At 45.7% G+C, this 20,836-nt stretch overlaps 1 protein-coding gene across 1 annotated transcript in view; it reads right to left on the bottom strand.

Moving 5' to 3' along the window:
* ATP8B4 (ATPase phospholipid transporting 8B4 (putative)) overlaps positions 1 to 20,836 on the bottom strand; it is a 210,387-nt gene that overhangs the window by 150,515 nt on the left and 39,036 nt on the right. Inside the window, 1 exon segment of the mRNA XM_090028242.1 lies at positions 20,096 to 20,154. Coding sequence (XP_089884368.1) covers positions 20,096 to 20,154 — 59 coding nt within the window.

Here is a 20,836-nt window from a genome sequence, read left to right as displayed (position 1 = left end):
CCCCACATGGCTTTCCCATCCATCCCCAGCTCCCAGTGCTTTAAAAAAATTCTTCTTCACCAGGTGCTGCCAGGTGGGGAGGCAATCCCCACTGCCCCCCAACTGCATGGGGAGCTCTGTCATGAGCCCCCCAACCCCTGCCTACTCCCCCAGGCCCCCCCCCCCATGGCTGCCCTGCCCACCCCAGCTCCAGTTCTTTAAGAAAACAAAAAAAAACCCGGTCTCACCAATTCCTGCAGTAACCTTGGAGCTTCAGGGGGCTCATGCAGAACCCCCCATGTAGTGTGGGGCAGTGGGGAACAGCAGAGATTGCCCCCCACCAGGCAGGAACCGGTGAGTCCAGGGGTTTTTTTGTTTTTTTTTTTCTTGAAGGGTTGGGAGCTGGGGCAGGTGGGGCAGCCATGGAGAGGGAGCGTGGGCAGGGACTGGGGGGCTCGTGCAGAGCCCCCATGCAGCGTGGGGCACTGAGGAGCAGAAGGGATAACCCCCCACTGCCCAGCAGCACCTGGTGAGGCAGGGATTTTTTTTTTCAAAGTGCAGGTTGCTGAGGCAGGTGGGGCAGCCATTGCCAGGACTGGAAGAGCAAGCAGGGGATGGGCCTGTGTGATTCGGAGATTCGCCACCAGCCGAATATCTGAATCAGAGTCGGCCGAATCGATTCAAGACAGTAATTTGAATCAGCAAATCGAATCACTGCCCCCCAAATCAGCCGAATCCGAATCCAAAGCAAATAGTAGCCACTTTGCACAGACCTATCTCCTACAAGAATTATATAGCTGGAAAAAGAGATCAAAAGCCTTTTGTCAGTATATCCACAAAATATTGCTAGACACATATGTAATAAAGAACATAAAGTATCAACCAGTCAGTTTTAAAAAGAGTGCATTCTTACTGTGTTATTTAAAAAAATGGGTAGAGGACAGTGAGGTCCAAATTCTAACCTATGCTAAATGGCTATAATGCCAATTACTTCAAACGAGTCCCACGTGTTTTCACTCCATTTGACTATAGGCATCACTTAGCAGATGAATAATAAAGAGGTGACTGCCACTGGAAGAGCTGCCAACAAACCTCCATTCCCTGCTCTTCTCTCACTGCAACTTCTAACATCTAGATCAGGAGCAGGCAAAATACGGCCCACCAAGCCAATCTATCTGGCCCGTGAGGCCTCTCTCAATTTAAAAAAATTATTACCTGCCAGTGGCTGCCTGTCTAAAGCTGATGAGGAATCAGCAGCAGGAGGAGCCAGCAGCAGGATCAGTGGCAACAGCAGCAGCATGGCCTGCCCAGCCCTGCCCCAACCCCCAACCAGAAGCTTCTGCCTACCAGAGACTTCTGGCCTCGGACCCTGTGGCTGTTCCCCAGCCCTACTTCCGTCCCAGAGTGGAAACTCAGGTAAGAATGGGCATTGGGCACGGAGGACCGCCAGCAATTGCCCCACTCCATGGGGCTAGCAGGACTCTGGCTCCACGCCTCCATGTGCTGCTCCTGGCTAGAGTGTCAGGAGCACCACATGGAGGCATGGAGTCCTGCCCCTGATCTAGATGTTTAGGAAGTTCTGATTCAGAGGTGGTACCCTTATCTAACATTGTCAATGCCTACTGATGAACCTTTCCTTCATGAATTTGTTCAATCCCCTATCACACTGTTAAACTTATCAGCTTCTATAACACCTTGTGGCAATGAGTTCAGCAAGTTAATTACATGCTGTATAAAAAAGAACTTCTACTTATTAGTCTTAAACCTACTACTAAGTTTCATTTTATGTTCCCTATTTGTCATACTTTGACAGATAGTAAAGAATACATCCTTTTTCATTTTATCTGTGCCATTTAATATTTTTTGTGTCATGGCTCCCTTAGCATCTCTCTTCTATGCTGAAAAGCCCTAGCCATTTTAGTCTCTTCTCATATTGAAGCCCAGTTATTATTCTTATTGTCAGCTTTGTACCTCTCCTAATTCTTCTATATCCTTTTTGATGTGGAGGGACCAAAACTGCCCAAAGTATTCAAGGCATGGAGATATAGATTTATAAAAGATCATAATGACATTTTCTGTTTTGTATTGTTTCTTAGGGCTGGAAATTGTATTTTGTTCAGGCTTAGTTGAAACTCATTCACTCTTTCTCCCTGTTTCTTCACCAGAACAGTCCTTTATTCCACACACTTATACAATGCTCCCTAAGGCTCAGCAAAAGTCCACTTTCCAAATTGTTTAGAAACCTTTCTGAGCATGCTTGCATTTGGCTTTTTTGTGGGGTAGCAACAGGATTATATTTTTCTTACAGCTATCTTAAATGATGGGCAGTTTCAATAAAGTTCAACTGAACCATTAAGATTACTGGCTAATGATCTTCTCTTCCTCAGACCCCTGCTATACATTACAGGTACCATGGGATTACCCTGAGACTAGCCACACATGCAAAATAGCTATTGTGCCATAAAAAGCTCCAACCAGGTAGAAAGTTAGACCACAAAAATGGGGGTTTGTCCAGCTCTCCTGTGGCTGGGAGCCCCTCTGAGGCAGCTCCTAACCTCAGGAGTTTGCTTCCTGCTGGTGCAGGAGGAGCCCAGGATCAGGCTTCCTCTGCACCAGCAAAAAAGCACAATGGGATCTAAAGCACAATCCCACAAACATACCTCCTGCCATGTACAGGTATCAAAGGCAAGAGGCGTGATTGTGTGGATTGTGCATTAGATCCCATCCCACCTCTACCTGCACATATAGAGGGGCCAAAAGAAAATAAGGCTGCCAACTAAGCCAGCCTACCACACACTACATTGGCACATTGTTTAGCAATAATTTATATTTATTTGCCCCTCTGCTAAGTAAGAAATCTAGTAACAGAACAAATCTTACAACTAAAGAAGTTTTTTGCAAAAATCTTGTTGGTCTAATAAAACATATCATCTCTACTATAAGTCCTGATTGCCATTAACAGACAAAACTATTCAACTGACTAATACAGTATTTTATTATACAAAACAATACTTCTGCAGATTGACAAAGCAAAAATCTCTATTTTATGGACGAGGGAAAATAATGTTACCATATACTACGAAGGAAAGATGTGAACATAGGCTGTAATTATTTTGAATGGCCATCTTTGAGGAAAATGAAGAGAACTGCTGCTGCTGCTTTCTGTTAACCTATAGAGTGCACTGCCTGCAGTAAGGGTAACTAGATCACTGCTGGAAAGAGGCAAGAAAGCTATTTTAAAAAGAAAAGATGCAGTTTTATTATTTTGCATGGGGCATTATGAAATAAGTAGCTTTGTAACAAACTGTAATGTTAATTAGGCCTGTGCAAAGCAGTAAGTATTTGCTTCAGATTCGGACGATTCAGAGGGACAGTGATTTGATTCAGTGATTTGAATCACTGCCCTGATTCGATTCGGACGATTCAAACAAATTAAACAGGCAGTAGTTTTCAAGGACACTGGACACAGCTGCCTCCAGCTGGTAAGTGTGTTGTGGTGGGTGGAGCAGGGAGGGAGGGGGCATGTGAGGGGGAAGATCAACGCCCCCACAGTGAGGGAGGAATTGGGGCTGGGGCTGGGGCTGGGACAAGTGGGCCAGCCAGGACGGGGGGGTCCCACCACTGCATGCCACCATGGGCTGCTGGTCTAGGAGATGCTCTTCCAGTGGCTCCTCTGCAGCTCTTGCTGCCAGTCCGGGATGCATGGGAGTAGGCATGTGCCCCCAGATCTGCACGGGGCAGGCTGGGCAGGGCTGTGCTCCAGACGGGTGGTAGAAGGTGCTGGGAGCAGGGGCTCTGCCCTGCTGCTGCTTGGACAGCTGGGGCAGCACAGGATGTAGGTGTAGCAGCACTGGAAGTGGGGGCTATGCCCTGCTGCTGCTTACCCAGCCAGGGTGAGGTGGCAGGGTACAATGCAGGTGCAGCTTGCTCTGGGTGGAAGGCACTATGCCCTCCTACCATTTGCCCAGCTGGGGCAGGGAGGCATGGGACAGTGCCACTGTGCTGCCACAGACAAGAAGCATGCAGCAGCAGAAGCTGCTCCAGCCTCCCTGTGCCTCCCAGACAAACCGTGGCTTCGACCTGGCTGGGCAAGCAGTGGCAGGGCATGGGGGCAGGCACATGCACCCAAATCAGGGTGGGGCCAGCAGCAGGTTCTATAGGGAATTTTAGGGTGGCTGAAGCCCCCCTATAGCGCCACTCCACTGCGCTCTGTGGGGTGGGTGTAGCCAGGGCTGTGCTTCGGGCTGCAGCTGGGGCTAGCTACCTGGAGCACAGCCCTGGCTCCACCCACTCCACAGAGCCCAGCCGGATGGCAGGTGGCTGGGGCTAGCCTCCCAAAGCGCAGCCTGGTACAGCCCACCCTGCATAGATCTGTGGACATACACCCACTCCCATGCCCCCCCGGACCAGCAGCGAGAGCCGCCAGAGAAGCCACCAAAAGAGCAGCTCCTGGACCGGCAGCATGCAGTGCTGGGAGTCTCTCTCCCCAAGTCCCATGCCCCCTGCTCCATCTGGGAAGCTCACCCCAGTCCCAGCCCCAATCCCTCCCTCACTTTGGGGGCACTGATCTCCCCCCACGTCCTTTCCCTCCCCACTCCAGCTACCATAACAGACTTACCTGCTGGAGACAGCTGTGTCCAGCATGGTCAAGGACTGCTGCCTGTGTAATCTACGGCAGAATCTCTGAATCGGCAATGAATCTCTCTGAATCAATTCAGACGTTTTAACAGGTCTCCCGATCTGATTTGGATTCAGATTTTGCCACCAAATGAGGCCAAAATCTCTTCCAAATCAAATTGGCTACCAAAGCTTTGCACAGCCCTAATGTTAATGTTTCAGCTGAACTTGATTGAAACTGTTATCCATCATTTAAGATACCTGTAAGAAAAATGTAATCATGTAGTTACCCCACAAAAATGCCAAATCCAAGCCTGCTCAGAAGGGTTTCTAAACAATTTGGAAAGTGGACTTTTGCTGAGCCTTAGGGAGCACTGTATAAGTGTGTGGAATAAAGGACAGTTCTGGTGAAGAAACGAGGATAAATATCACGGGAAAAAAGAGAGAGAGACACAGAGGCTTCAGTTCAACCTGAACAAACACAATTTCCATCCCTAGAAAAACCTGGGATGCAGAGCTTTTGTATGTTCTGAGCAAGGAATCTCTGAATGTTGACTCCTTCAATGCTCAGAAAAACAGAACTTTTTACATGCTCTGTATTGCTTTAATGAAATATCTGACTCCATCACCAATTTTTTCTCCTCAATAGAATAACCTACATAGCTCCATATTTTGCCTAGCTGATCGGGTCAAAAGCTTAAACACAAGTTTGAACTACCAAATTACTTAATACTTATGCAATATTACAATGTTTTGTAAGACCTTTTACCATTAACATCTGATAACAGCCACAGATAAGGACATGCAAATAGGCTGACGTGATGCATTTTCGAACAAGCAAATCTTTTGAAATAGGTTTTCATAATTAAAGGAACCTTAACAGGACTTGTATAGAAAGAATTTGGATGATCTAAAAAGAAAAATGAGGAAGTAGAGAATGGAAAATATTACAAAGTCTACCATGTATAAAAAGAACAAGGATGTGTGTGGCTTAGTTCACTAGAAACAAAATTCTGTTATTTAAACCTTCTCTTGAAAATTCTGTATATAGTAGCCATATATTTAGTTCATCCAAAATTGAGGCATGTTACCTTTTTTTGAAACTGCTGCAATTCTTAGCACTTACACTCTATAAACACACTTTTAAGTATTACTTTGGCACCTACTTTTATGTAGCACAAACAATTTGGGATTATTTTCTGGGGGGTTTTTTCCTTTTTCAAAGCCAAAGCAGTTCCAAAAATCAAGTTCCAAAATTTGACTGAGCACAGTTCAGTTGACAAGTCTTTGCAGTTCAATCACTGGGCAAGTATCCTCCCTCCCAGACCCATTGGTCTGGGGCTCTGGATCCTCCCCAGATCCATGGCAGACATCCTATATGTAAGCCCCAGACCCAGAGGCCTAGTGGGTCAGATGCCCCCTGTCTCCCTTGATCTTAGCCAAAAGGCTAAATATCTTGGATATGTAGCACAAACTTTTTTTTGAGGGTGGGGGGAATATTTATTTTTAATATATAAATAAATAAATATAACTGTACCTCTAACAACCCATTAAGCGGCTGCTATGGTTCACTTGACCGACCAAAACACACTTCAGCACTTAAAATACTTTAGTTCCGTTACAAAATTCCCACCGTGCACCCATGCACCCATCACAATTCTAATGCTTTCACTTGTCATGGTCATCATCATCAACCCTCTTCAAAGGGTTTGCCTCTGAAAAGTCTATGCCAGTCCCCCCGCCACCATATGAGGTCTGCCGTCTCTCCCATCATCCTCTTCTGCCTTCCTATAGTACCAGTACATTTCACTCAGCCCCACTGTAATACAGTCCTTGACTGTGGGGTCTGAGTGTCTATTTGTGAGCAGGCTCCTGGCCTTCCACAGGGCATACCTGAAGCAGGAACTGAACTGGTTGAAGCAGGCTGCCAGGGCCCCTTGCTGTTTGGTCAAATGCCTGCAGAGGACTGCTTCCCTGATCAGGGTTCTGAAACCTGTCACCACCAGAAGGAGCACGTATATTTTCTTCCAACCTCCTCTGGCATATGGGCAGTCCCAAAAGAAGTGGTTGATTGTTTCTGTCTGCCATCAGCAGGTTGGCCTCAGGCATTTTGATAGACCTCTCCGCCTTGCCGTGTTTTTCCATGCTTGTACAGGGAGTGCCCAGTGGGCCGTCTGCCAGTTCACGTCTCTGTGCTCCTTCTGCAGGTCCTTGTGGAGGATTTGCTCCCACACAGCCTGGCAGCTGTCACCAGGTAGTAAGTCCAAGGGTGGGAAGATTCCTCTTGCCCTTACCACATCCCATATCTTGCAGTGGTTCACCAAGGCCTCCAAGGTCATGTTGGACAGCTTGTATTTCTCCCAGAAGTGTTTCAGGACCTCATAGACCTATTGGAACACCATGGCCCATGGGCTCCTGTTGGTCATTGTGTACATCTGCCACTGTCTCAGCAGCTGCCCTGCAAGATACTTGACAAAGTGGGCTGTTTTGGATTCCACCCCTGTTGCCAGTTTGCAAACCTGGCTCACATACTTGGCCCAAAGGAAGAGAAGGACATCTGGCATTTCTCTGCCTCCAGACTGTTTCACTTTGTAGCTTGGTCTTCACCACTTTCTCCCATGTGGAGGTGCAAAAGAAGACACACATGGCTCTCTGGATTCTGTGAATGACTTTCTCTGAGGAAGGGGAGACTAGAAGAGTGTGTAGAAGCATGAACAACATGTGCCCCTGGAGGCTGGGGGGGCACGGTGACCACCCACAGGCAGCAGCAGTGGTGTCAATAGGGGGGCATGGCAGCAGCAAGTGGGGACCAGTTGCAGGTGGCTGTGGCGATGTCAGAGGTGATGGGAGCTGTGGCAAGTGACAAGAGGGGCCGGCGACCACCCACAGAAGCCTGCAGCGGTGGCCAATTTCCAGGGGGGGCACATGCTCCCCTGTGCCCCCCTACACATCGCCTATGCATAGAAGTATTGGCAGTAGCACCACCTTCATCAGCACCACACACCCGTCCTATTGACAGGCAATGCAACTGCCATAGCCCAAGTCTCTGTCTGGCCTTGGCCTCTGTCTTTTCCCATGCCCTCTGTCCCGTCAGCTCTGGGTCAAACTCCACCCCAAGAATCTTTACCCCCTCATGGGGGAAGGAGAGCCCCAGGGGAGACAGGTCCCCCCAAGCTTACCCAGGATTCGGCAGGTGCTTTTGTCAACATGGAGCTTGGCTTCTCTTGCTGCGCCATATACCTGGGTATGTTGTAGCACTCTCCATCAAACTTTTGTCCCTCCATATGATATTAAGGTCGTCCATGGACTTTTTTCTCTTCCCCATTGCTCCCAGGGATCTTCATGCCACTGATCCTGGGGTCCTGCCTGAGCCACTGTGCTAATGGTTCCATTGTGCAAATAAATAGGACTGGGGAGAGGTGAGCAACCCTTCTTAACACCTGGCTCCACCAGAAACAGGGTTGTCAGGGACCCATTCACCAATACCCTGCTGCTCACATTGGTGTACAGTGCTTTCATCCAAGTGTCAAAGGTTTCAGGGACTCCCATCTTTTTCAGTGTCTCCAGTAGGAAGCGATGGGATATCCAGTTGTAGGATTTCTCCAAGTTGAGGTTCAGTATGTCAACATTCTGTCCCCTCTCCCATTGGTACTGTAGCGTCTCTCACAGCTGCATCAGGGCATCGTGGATCTGTCACCCTGGCAGCATGCAAGCCTGATCCTCATGGGTCAGACTATGCACGATATTAGTCCAATATGATTTATCTCATAGAGTCAAACAGCATTTCAAGCCATAGTGACACCACTTCTCAGCAAATGAGGCACAGGGCAACCTGGTCTCACTCCATCTCATGGGGGGTAAAGCCACACTAACCATGTCCAGCTGACTGAAAGAGGGGGTGACAGAGGGATTCTGAGTGAATTTTTTGGGGCCCTGTTTCATGAAGTTTGCCAGGTATTCAAGGCTGATGATCTGCATTAATATTTTGCAGTAAATATATTATGACAAGTTAATTCTGCTGAAATAAATCATTAACAGCATGAGACTCAGATAATTAGTAACACAGATTTACTATGGGATTCATCACGAATGAACCCTAAGATCTTGCATTATATCAAGAACTCTCATGACAACACCAAAGCAAGCTGTACGTGCTATACGTGCACAGGGTAACTCACAGCTCATAAGCACAGAGTGCTGTAATTCCCACAAGTGGCTTTGGCATCTTAATAAATCTATGGGGTGCTGCTCGAGCAATATACAATTCCTGAATGGCTCCAAATCCCTAGGAGAGAATCATGGTGTCATATAGCCTCTGGGGCTCATAATTTACTTATAACTTTAGATCTTTCCATTTATAAGTATTTATGCACATAATGCATAAAGGATATCAGTATTAATGAGATGTATTAATCTATGAGAAAGCAAAACACAAATGCGTGTCACAATGATATATTATTTAACAGACCAGTTTCTTGGATGTTTTCCAAGCAATATGTACTTACTTTATGAAATAAATTTATGAACCATGTCAACCCTCCAGAATCAATGAAACTCTACAAGAGAGGTAGCTGGATTCAACCAACTTATGATAAATAAAAAACTTAGTTACTAAGGTCCACCTCAGTTAACAGAGGTCAAAATTTAAAGACAATGGTACTGTCTGGGAGCAAACCATGGCAGAAACAGCCTTCAGACCTTTACAATCAGTAATTAAGTATGAGCCATCAAAGAATGAAGTTTGACTTTCAAATTGCAGTTGCATTAGCGGGGCTAGCTGCTAAATCATCTACTAATTTGTAAACAGTATATCATAAATCATAAATCTTGTAACAGAGGAAACAACTATATTATGCCATTTTTGGAGGCACTTTATTCAATACTCTTACCACAGGCTTATGTTCAAATTGGACCACTCATTGATCACTGCTGGTCATTAGCAGTTGTCATTCTTATATTTGCAAAGATATAAATATAATAATAAATTCAGCAAAGAAGTGGGGAAAGAATAAAGAAGTTTGGAGTGATAACACATGAAAGTGGGAGAGCAGATCACAGTTGGCTCAATTAAAAATACCCCTGTACCTTTTTATTTTCTTACTATTAAATAATATTTGATATGCTGATATACAACAGGAAGTGCAAAGAGCCATCTGTGTTGCAAATTTGTTTTTGGGCAATTTCCCCAAGAGCCAAAAGGACATGAAGGGTGCATCTACACATCGCCATATGGTGACGTGGCTACGGTGCCATGCTTTAATACTTCCTTTTGCAGGTACTAAAGCATGGTGCAGTACCTGCCCACACTGCGCCATGCACACAGCACACAGTTAGATTTCACAACTACAGCCAGAGTGCTAAAATGAGGGAGCATGCCGCTACAGCAACATAGCTGACGATCGCGTGTAGACCCATTTGATTGCTACAACGCCATAGCGCGCTGTACAGCAACATGTAGATGTGCCCAAAGAAAAGATACCAAGGCGTCCTATGAACCCTAAGCACTCTTGTACAAATCCCCTCTTTTCTGAGCAAGAAATAATTTATGCTTCCCGGCCTGGTTTAAGGCTGGTATTCTATCTTAACTACAGCAGTAGTCTTTCCACTTAGAATCATATCTTAACAAAGACAAGACAGAATGGTACTGTAGCTTCTTTCAAATAAATATATCATAATATCAAAAAAACAGAAAAGAAGGACAGTCAAAATAACATTTTACCTGCAAATAACATTTCTCCCCAGAGAATCTCTTATTGCTTGCAGCATTGCTTCCCTCCTTACTATTCTGATATATGTTGATACTTAATATGCTCCAAAAAGGATGAGTACAATTCAGGAACAGAAAACACAACTCAAACATTTCTCACTATCACGAAGACAGATTATACTCTACCAGGCACCTGGGAAATGCATGAATAATACATTTTATACACAGTATGCAGCAGGTCAATACTTCCTAAGGCCCCCGGTGTATCTTGGCAGGCAGTAAACAAATAGCTAATAAACAACAAAAGTCAGTTCAGCAAGGCACTTGACTTATGAAGTTTTTGCATTTGAAGTAAAGTCAAGAGTAGATTTCTTAAGTTTGCTGAGCAAAACTTTTAAATATAATTCTGTTTTCTTGGTGGCAACTTCCAAGGCAGAGGAAGAAAAGAAGGACTACAATGGAAATATGTCACACAAAACTGGCATAAAATAAGCAGTTACTTTAAAAAACTAAAAATACTAAAGAACAATTTGAATAATGGGTTAGAAACTGTCAAACCAGACATAAGAACATTTGTGAGATTAAGAAATTAAAAATCATCTATTTATTTTAAATACTAATCATCACAGAGCTGTTTGTTTGTCCAGAATCACAATGCCTTCATTACAATCAGATGCAAACTTGAACTAATGTACTGACAGACATTCAACAGCTATTTTCAAGTCAAGAGAGGGAGGGCTCTGTTTCCCATCTTTTCTTTACTTGCATAAACTGTGTCTGTCCCACAGCCCTTTGGCACAACCTGACAGGTACACATACTCTGGGTATTCTGCCCAAACAGATGTTGAAAATATACTGCCTGATATATTAGGCCACGGCTGGCCAACTTCGAAGCATCCTGAACCACCTTAATGTAAGCAATGAGCCACCAGGCCAGCGGTTCTGAACCCCCAGGGGGTATGTGAAGCCTTATCAAGGGGTATGTGAGATATATTTCATACATTGTCTAACACAGGTCAAAGAGCCTAAAGAAATAATTTCCCATTGAAAGGGGGTACATGAAGTCTCACTCTGAGACCAAGGGGTATATCGGCTGAAAAAGGTTCAGAACCACTGCCCTAGGCCATACACCACTTCCTCAGTGCACTGTATGTAGGGACCTACTGAATTCGAAGGGGCTGCCTCCTGATTTTCTGGGCAGAATGTGGGGCCTGGCAACCATTTTGTAGATAGAGTGCAGTGACCCCTCCCTCCCCCCCCCATACCTCTGATTGGCCCCGCCCCTCACCACTGATTGCCTGCAAGGGCTGCCTGTCATATAGTTCTGCCCCTTGGCCATGGGGGATGTCTATCATGCAGCCCCAACCCTCATCACCAATTGGTAGAGAGGGGTGGAGTCACATGGCAGGCAACCCTTGTAGCCAATCAGCAAAGAGGAGAAGAAGCAGCAACCATCTTGCCAGCAGGGGAGGGAAGGAGAACCTAGAGACCCCAGCTGCAGCAGTAGCTGGAGCAATAAGAGCCCAGGGTCCTCACATTAACCCCTCAAAGACTACATATGTCCCACTGGCTGCCAGTGGGACAGACCGGTATTAAGTTAAGGTACAGACTCTTTCTTTTCCCCTGTACAATTTAAATTCTTAATTCCCACGTAGAGTTGGTGGTCATCTACTTTGTTCCTTTGCAAAAGTGCACAGTTCTTTCCATACTGATAACTTCCTGCCATCTTGTTTGGAAGAACAGAACACTTGCATCCCCAGATTGGAAACATGAGCCTTGAAGCAGTGGTGGCCAACTTTTCTGGCAGGCCCAATGTTCCCAGAGTGTTGCTCTGAACCCCATCCCCCAGAGAGACACCTGCTAGCATTTGCACCCTGGGATGCAGAACAGAGGCAGGGGGAAGGGGAGCAGTGGGAACACGGCACTGCTGCAAGAGAGTGGTTACCTCCAAGTGACCAAGAATCCAAAGTCCTGAATTGAGCAACAGCTGCAGAGCCAGGGAAGGACCAACCCAGACCTTGGCAGTGACACCTGACATCCCTTCACAGTAGCATCCTGTGCTGCTCTTCCCTACACAGCTGAAGTCCCCTGCCTCCATTCTGGTACCTCTGAATGCCAGGAGCATGAAGCCATAAGCAGCAGCTGCCCCTGCCTTAAAGCATTACAGATTTAGCTTAGAAGAAAGAAGGAGCATTAAGTATTAGTATTTTTATTAGTAGTAAGGATCATTGTATTCTGAACAGTCTGAATGGTATTATTGTTAACGGAAGCGCTTAGAAAAGGAAAAAGAAACAAAACCTAAATACATTAGATTTCAGGCCACTTAAGTGAAGTGTCAACTGAAGAACCTTAACATGTCATGGGCTTCCTCTTTAAGTGACTATATATCATATCACTTGACAATTAGTAAAATTTTGAAACTAGGTTAAAAACCACAGTAGGACAGTTAAGAGTTGGTGGTTTTTCCAAAAAGCGTTGTAACTGTTAACCTTGGTAAACTTCACTCTGATTTGATTTATAGGTTTAGTGTTTGTACAGTCAACTGTATATTATCAGAAATAAAATGTCACATTTCCAGTGTTTCCAAAGGATCTATCAAAACTAACTTTTTCCTCCTTGATTTTCTGAAGTGGTTTTTAATTTTTTACTTGATTTATGTTTTATTTTACATAAACTTTTAATTTTCTAGGCCTCTTGGTTCAAGACTGTTTTCAAATATTAAGTGATTTTTTTTAACAATGGCTTAAAAGTCCATAGTTAAAGGGAGTGGTGTCAAAATGTTCATGCTGAAAATGCTCCTTACCTTACCTACATCTCTTCTAAAATCCTTGCATTTTTTATTTTAAAAAATACTGGTCATTATAAAAGTGAGCAATTGAAAAATAGCCAAATTTTGCAGGTCTCTATATATATATCCAGGTAGATGCATTATTGGGAATGGAGGACTCCTGGAATGGGCAATTTATTCACTCAGATTTAACAGTTGGGTGTCCACTGTCAGATATGTATAACATTACAAAATACTTTCTTCAACAGCCTAAAATGTAGATGAGTCCTTTGTTTAAATATGGAAGCATGAGCAATGAAACTACAATGCTTTCTGCAGAATAGAAAGCACTTTCAATCACAGTAAACAGTATACTATCTAGGCTGATATGCCAATTTAAAAATATTCAAAAATACACATGGAAATACCTACCTTACAAAATATATTGGTGTTGACTATCAACACCTCTCCATTCAGCACTTTCAGTTTATTTAATATATGCATTCACTTGTAAATTACTGTTCATTAAACTAATGAGAAAAAGTAAAAATAAACATTTCAGACTTCCTCCAGGTTTATAAATGACTAGGAGTATCCCACAAAGAGTCTTTCAGCCAATACATAGGATATTGCTTGTTTAATTGGTTGTGGGTCTTCACAGCTCAAATACTTATGGGAAAATAATTACTATTTCTTATTTACAGGAATAAATTATTTATAATTACTTGATTTTTTAAGTATATATTTTTAATACATCTTGATAAACAAATACTATGGTGATGTCCCCAAACAGAAATGAAACCACCAATATGGAAAAAACCTCTATCAAATGCAAGTTACTGGCCATTTCCGTGATTAATTCAGTTCTGTCATCCTATTTGTTATCATTTTCAACATCAGGAAACTCAACAAAGCATTACTAACTTCAGACAAACACAACAGTAAAAGGAAAGACAAATGGAAGGTCAGCAAATCTGACTATACTGCTAAAGTATTACATTTAAAAGAAGATCAAAGCAACCACAACTTCTTGACTAAAATTCAGTACTATGCAATTACACTTGGATTTCTAAAAGAAGCATGCCAGGATGAAAAGTTCCTATTTTAGTCATTCTCACATAAACTATTTTTTGAATAAAACATATTTTAACAACATCTGTGAACACTGCCTTTAAAAAAAGAAACCATAGTGTTCCACTATGTCATTTTCTTCAAACACATTAAAAATCATGACCAGATTTCAAAGATTTAACCTAACACAGGGGCTGTCAACTGAGGGTATACGTACCCCCAGGAGTACTTGGGAAAGGGCTGGGGTTACATACAGGTGGATGGGGATGGAGCACTGCCACCCATCACCCTGCACTGCTGCCTCCCAGGAGCAGGAGCAGGACCAGGTCAGGGTGGCAAGGGCAACAGCAGCCGTCTGCAGGTTGCACAGGTGCCACCCGGCCAGCCAGACACAGGAGTCGGGGGGAGGTCACACGCAGCAGCATCCACTGCCATCCACCACCCCATGCCACCATTGCTATATGCAAGCCCCCCTCCCTCCCTGATCCACATCTGGCTGCCTCCAACCGCCTCCCTACTCCACCAGAAAACGTTGAAAACCCCTGACCTAACATATCATTACCAAGCTCAAGAGGAGAATATGGGCTAAGTCAGGGGTGGGCAATCATTTCAGCTGGAGGGCCCCTTAACGAGTTTTGGTGAGCTGCCAAGGGCCACACACACAAACTTCTTCAGAAAATATAATTTTAAAAATTATAGACAAAAAACAAATCTAAATACTAAATCTACATACTAAAAATCAAACATCTACTATAACGTATTTTAATTTTATTAAAAATATATATATTTTAATAAATTTACTTTTTTTTTTGAGTAGTGTATATAGAGGGAATTGCATAATGGCTCAAAATAAAATCTTACTCTTATATACTGTGTGCGCAGGGTAGGCATGTGGGGAGATGGGGTGAGGGTGGGAGTGAGTGTTGGGGGGAGACTGCCCACATACTAGTCCTGGAAGCTGACTGGGGGGGCTGGAAGTATATATAGCAGAGGTCACCCAGGCAGTACAGGTGCTAGTGTGGTCCACCCCCCACCCCATATGGCCCGTGGCTGCCCTTGTGACACTTTACATGGGGTAGATCCCTGCCCACTCCCACCTGGGGCAGCCCATGCCACACTCCTGCCAGCCACACCTACAAGACAGTACTGACCTGGCCCCGGCCCATCCACACAGCTTCCTGGTGGGGCTGCTGCTGAACCCCAGTACTGGGTGGCTTCCCCTAATCATCACACCAGACAGCAGGCAGAGCTGGTGGAAGGGAGCTAGAGCCTGGTGTGCTAGGGCAGGAGCCACCTGGGTGCAATGTTTCCCCCCCACTTCCTCGCCTGGCTGGGCACCTGCTGCCCGGCATACATCCCCACAGCTTCCCTGTTACCTGCTGCCTAGAGAGGTGCAGCAGGGGCAGGAGGAAGTGCAGGAGTCACTGGGGATGTGGGGAGTCTAGCAGTACCCAGGCACCTATAGCAGCAGCTCCACAAGAAAGCCATCCTCACTAGCCAGGGCCAGGACGGTGCTGTCTGGCAGGCACAGGGCAGGTGCAAACAGAAACGCATCACAGACTCTCCCAGGCAAGAGTGAGCAGGGCTCAGGCCCATGAGGAGCACCATGAGGGCAAGTAAGGGCCAGATATGATCAATTGGCAGAAACCTGCCCACAGGCTGGAGTCAATCAATTGATGGGTCGGATTCATCCCCCAGACTATATTTTGCCCATCCCCTAGCTAAGCATTATGTCTGAAGCAAAAAAGGCATTAACTCCACAAACTTCTCTCTCACATTCATATCTTGAGTGACACCCCAAACACAATTAGCTGTGCAATGTCACTCGCTAATCCATTCAATCCATTCTTTTGTAGATTCACAGAATAATAGGGTTGGAAGGAACCTCTGAAGATCATCCAGTCCAACCCCCATTCAAGGCAAGTTCATCCCTGACTAAACCATCCCAGTAAAGTGTCCAACCTGCTCTTAAAAACTTCCAAGAATAAAGATTCCAGAACTACTGTAGGTAACTTATTCCAATGCTTACCCACCCTCATAGAGAGAAAGTTCTACCCAATATCCAACCTGAAGTTCCCCTGTTGCATATTGAGGCCATTGTTCCTAGTCCTGTGTCCCGGGTCCAGAGAAAACAGTCCATCTCCACCCTCTTTATAATCATCCTTCAGGTATTTGAAGACTGTTATCAAATTCCCCCTCAGTCTTCTCTTCTCAAGAATCCTAATTCTTCAGCCTTTTCTCCTAAATCAAGTTTCCCAGGACTTTAATCATGCTTATTGCTCTCTGATGGACTCTTTCTAATTTGTCTACATGCAATCCCTGATAGAGAGAGGTACTTAGCTTTGTTAATCTGAAATTAACAAAAAGCAAAGGTACAGTTGCACCTTATAGACTCATTCAGAGAGACAAACTTTCATTAATAACAGCTTATTTCCCTATCCTTTGCATTTAATTTCTCCTTTCTATTTAGAACTCCAGCTCCCTGCAGGTCCATTCACAGCACATGACAAAGTAGTCTGTTGCTTACAAAACTTTATGCCTCTCTAAATTAGACAGTCCATATAATACCACTCTGAAGTGCCTTCTGCCAATCCCAGATAAGTTAAAAATATATTTAATTAACAAAATGCCAGTCCCAATGCATCTATTCCTTTCATTATAACAAACAGACTGCATAAACTGCTTAAACGTGTAGTATCTTTCAGCCCCACTGTCTGCTTTGTAACATATCATAGAAATTAAGGGCTGGAAGGGACCTCAAAAGATTATAGAGTCCTGCTCTGGGCAGGAATACTGCTGAGATCAAATGATCCCAGCAAGGTGTCTGTCCAGTCTCCTCTTGAAGACTTCCAAGGTTGGGGACTGCACCACCTCCTTGGGAAGTCCACCTTTCCAGCTTGTCCAGGTTTTCTTGGATCCATATCCTATCCTCTAGTGTGGCCACTTTTCCCCATAATTTAGTATCATCCTTAAACTTGGCCAGTGTGCTTTCCACATCCTCATCTAAATCATTGCTAGAGATTTTGAACAGCAAAGGGCCAAGAACCAAACCCTGTGGGACACCACTGGCCACCTCCTGCCAAGACTATACAGACCCGTCCACTAACACTCTCTGGGTTTGACCCCATTGCCAGTTCCCAACCCACCTGACCATGAGGCTGGAAACCACACACTGCAGCCAGGACAAGCCAAGCTGGGCTGGCTCTGCCACACCATGCAGGTCACAGCTTTGCAGCCAGGAACTGTGTGGTGCAGCACAGATTCTGCCTGACCCATCCCATCCCCTCCTCACAGCATGCAATTCTGGCTGCAAGGCCAGGACCTGTACATTGCGGCATGGAGTCAGCCTGGCCCAGCTCAATTTCAGCTGTGGCACACAGTTCCTGACTGCAAGGCCAGGACCCATGTGTCGCAGCATGGAGGGATCAAGCCAGGCCAGACTGACCCATGCCACACCATGCAGGTCTCAGCCTTGCAGCTGGAACCCAGCCAGGAGGGGATGGGGCAAGCCAGGCTGGGATCAAATGATCCCAACAAGGTGTCTGTCCAGCCTCCTCTTGAAGACTTCCAAGGTTGGGGTCCATCCTGCATGACATGGCACACAGCCAACCCAGCCTACCTTATCCCAGCTGCAGCACGCAGTTCCCAGTTGCAAGGCCAGGAACCATGTGGCTCAGTGCAAAGGGGCCAGGCTGGGCTGGCTCCATGCTGCACTGTGCAGTTCCCGGCCACAAGGCTGTGACCCGCATGACACAGAGCCAGCCCAGTCCAACTTGTCCCAGCTGCATCACACGGTTCCCGGCTTCCAGATGGGCTGGTTCCATGCTGTGCTGTGTGGTCCCCAGCCTGGCAGCCAGAACCATGTGCCGGGCCAAGCTAGCCCCATGCTGTACCATATGGGTGCCAGCCTAGTAAACAGAATGGGATTAAATGGGCGGGGCTGACTCCCCACTGCCCACCAAACCCCCAACATACACACAAGCCCTCCCACAACCCTCACACTCCACACCCACTCCCCAACCACACAATCCCCCTAAACACCGCTGTACTCCCCCAACACAAAATATACAAGAGTAAGAATATATTTTGAGCTATTATGCAATTGCCTCTAAATACACTATGGAAACACACAAATCAGGACAAAAATATTTTTTTAAAATAAAATTCAAATAAGTTATAGAAGATATTTGATCTTTTTCAGTCTATGATTTGTGTGGGGGGGGATTCCAGTTTCAAGATGGCAACCCCCAAAAGGAGTAGTTCCAGGGCAAGGGGAGGGACTTCTAGTGGCATAGGTCAGGTGTTAGGGGCAGGACTTCTGGTGCCAAGATGGTGACCAGGGTCAGAGCACCTGTCAAAAGGTGGGCAGCTGTCAGGGGACGGGGATACGCATGCAGCCCTCAACTGTTCACCAAGAGTCTACTGCACGGGAGGGCAATTATTTCAGTTGGAGGGCTGCTTAATGAGTTTCAATGAGATGTCATGGGCCATAAGGGTAGCCCTACCTCTTGAAAGGTGCCCTGCATCCTGGGTGCCATCTTGGGACTGGAAGTCCCACCCCTAAACCCTGATTCTTGCCACTAGAAGTCCCTCCCTTTGCCCCAGAAGTACTCCTTTTGGGAAGGGGGTTTGCCATCTTGGAACCAGAAAAAAACACATTATATATTAAAAACCAAGCATTTACAATAACATATTTTAATTTTATTTAAAAATATGTATTTGTTCTGATTTATGTGCATTTGCATTGTGTATAGAGAGATGCTTGCATAATAGCTCGAGATGAAGTCTTACTCTTGTATATTGTAAGAGGGGTGGGGGGTATGGGTTTTGTGGGGGACTGTAGGTATATGTGTGTGAGTGTGCATATATGTGGGATGTGGGGGAAGGCATGGGTATGTGTGGATGTGTATGTAGGGTTTGGGGGGGACCTCTGGGGAGTGTGGGTAGGTGTGGATGTGTTTGTATGTGGGATGTGGGGATATATGGATGTGGATGGGTATGAGGGTTGTGGGTGTGTGGAGGCAGGTGGCTGGGGAGGTGTGTGGGGCTTCATGTGTATGGTGGAGTGTGTGGGGGGTCTCCCCTATAAACACCTCCCTACTGCGCACAGCCCCTGCCACCAGTGGCAGCAGCAGGCAGGGCCCCCTAACAGCACACAATCCCAGTGAGCCCCAGGACTGCATGTGGCCAGACTGCTGACTCCATCATGTAGGGCTCATGTGCCCAAGCCCTACACTGCTAGGGGGAGCCCCACATGATGAAGTTGGCAGTGCAGGTCATTGAACTTAACTGGGGCAGCAGGGAAAGGGGCAGAGCTGGCCTGCCTCCATAGCATGTAGCAGTGACTGGGGCTGGGCTGCTGGCTTCATCATGCAGGGCTGCCCTCAGAGACGTGAGGCCGGGGCAGAGAACCTGGGAACCGTGCATGAGCCCCACGTGATGTGAGCCAGGCAGACCCTGAGCACCCACCAGCTCGAGCGCCGCACTCCTGTCTCCCCGGCCTTAGGGCACTGGTGCGGGCCCCATGCTCCCCCATGTGCTGCCCCGATGGGAGTGAGCAGGGCTCAGCCCCATGCAAGCACAGCAGGGGCAGCCCAGGACAAGGCCAGATACAGTGAACTGGTAGACACCCACCTGCGGGCCAAATGAAATTGCCTGGCGGGCGGTATTTTGCCCACCCCTGGTCTACTAGGTAGTAACAAAATATTAGTGACAGCAGGCTCATGTTTAAGATTAAATCCAAATATCAATCCTTCCTCGGATGATACCAATACACATTTGGATCCTTCTTTCCATTATAATGCAACTGCCATTAACGAACAAGGGAATTGTTTCCCTAAAATTAAGTCGAAATAGAGAACTATTTAACCTTTCTTTCACAGATTTCCACAAGGTAACTCAAACAAGCTGTAAATATATGCCCATTACTATGCAACATTATAATGGCAACTTACCGCATACTGAAATTTTTCATTATAGTCACGATCATTGGCTTTTACTCTCCGCTCCTCCTCTGAAAAATAGGGGGAAAAAAACACATAATAATTAAAAGATAATGAAAATATTTGTAATCAGGATAAAAACAACACTTAACTGGCTATGGGATTGACCAGTGTACCAAAGTCTTACTATATGTCATCTCTTTAAAAGCAATTTTCAGGCCCTTTAGACAATTCCCTGTTATACATGTGTTTGAGATGGTTGTTTCCAGGTGGACGGGGCAGTCACTGCCAGGCTGGGAGAGTGGGCAGGGGTGGGCCTGGGTGATTCAGAGATTCAGTACCAGCCAAATCTCCGAATCAGATTTGGCTGAATCAAATCAGGACAGTGATTCAAATCACAAAATTGAATCACTGTTCCCTGAATTGGCCAAATCCAAAGCAAATACTAGTTGCTTCACACAGGCCTACTACTTACTGGGAAATCAAGGCCTGTCAAAAGAGAGGAGGTCATTCTCACCTTTCCTGTGTGGAAGGAATTCAGGAGTTGGGCTAAATATACTGCACCATAAAACCAATACCAACACTGAGTCCTTGGTTCTTAGTGTCTAGCCAGCTTATGAATTTTTGTTCCTAAGTTTCCCTTTTAAAGGTGTTAAGCCCCTGAACACAAGGATAGTGAGATCAGAGAGGGAGTAGGTGTTCTGTGAGAAACATGCCCCTAAGAATGTGCATGTGTGTCTGTCCTTTAATTTT

This window comes from Crocodylus siamensis, chromosome 15 (assembly GCF_052110815.1).
Source record: "Crocodylus siamensis isolate JL-2025a chromosome 15, ASM5211081v1, whole genome shotgun sequence".
Taxonomy (NCBI): Eukaryota; Metazoa; Chordata; order Crocodylia; family Crocodylidae; genus Crocodylus; species Crocodylus siamensis.
Note: the sequence above shows the minus strand (reverse complement) of the source record. Positions and strands in the feature narration are given on the sequence as shown.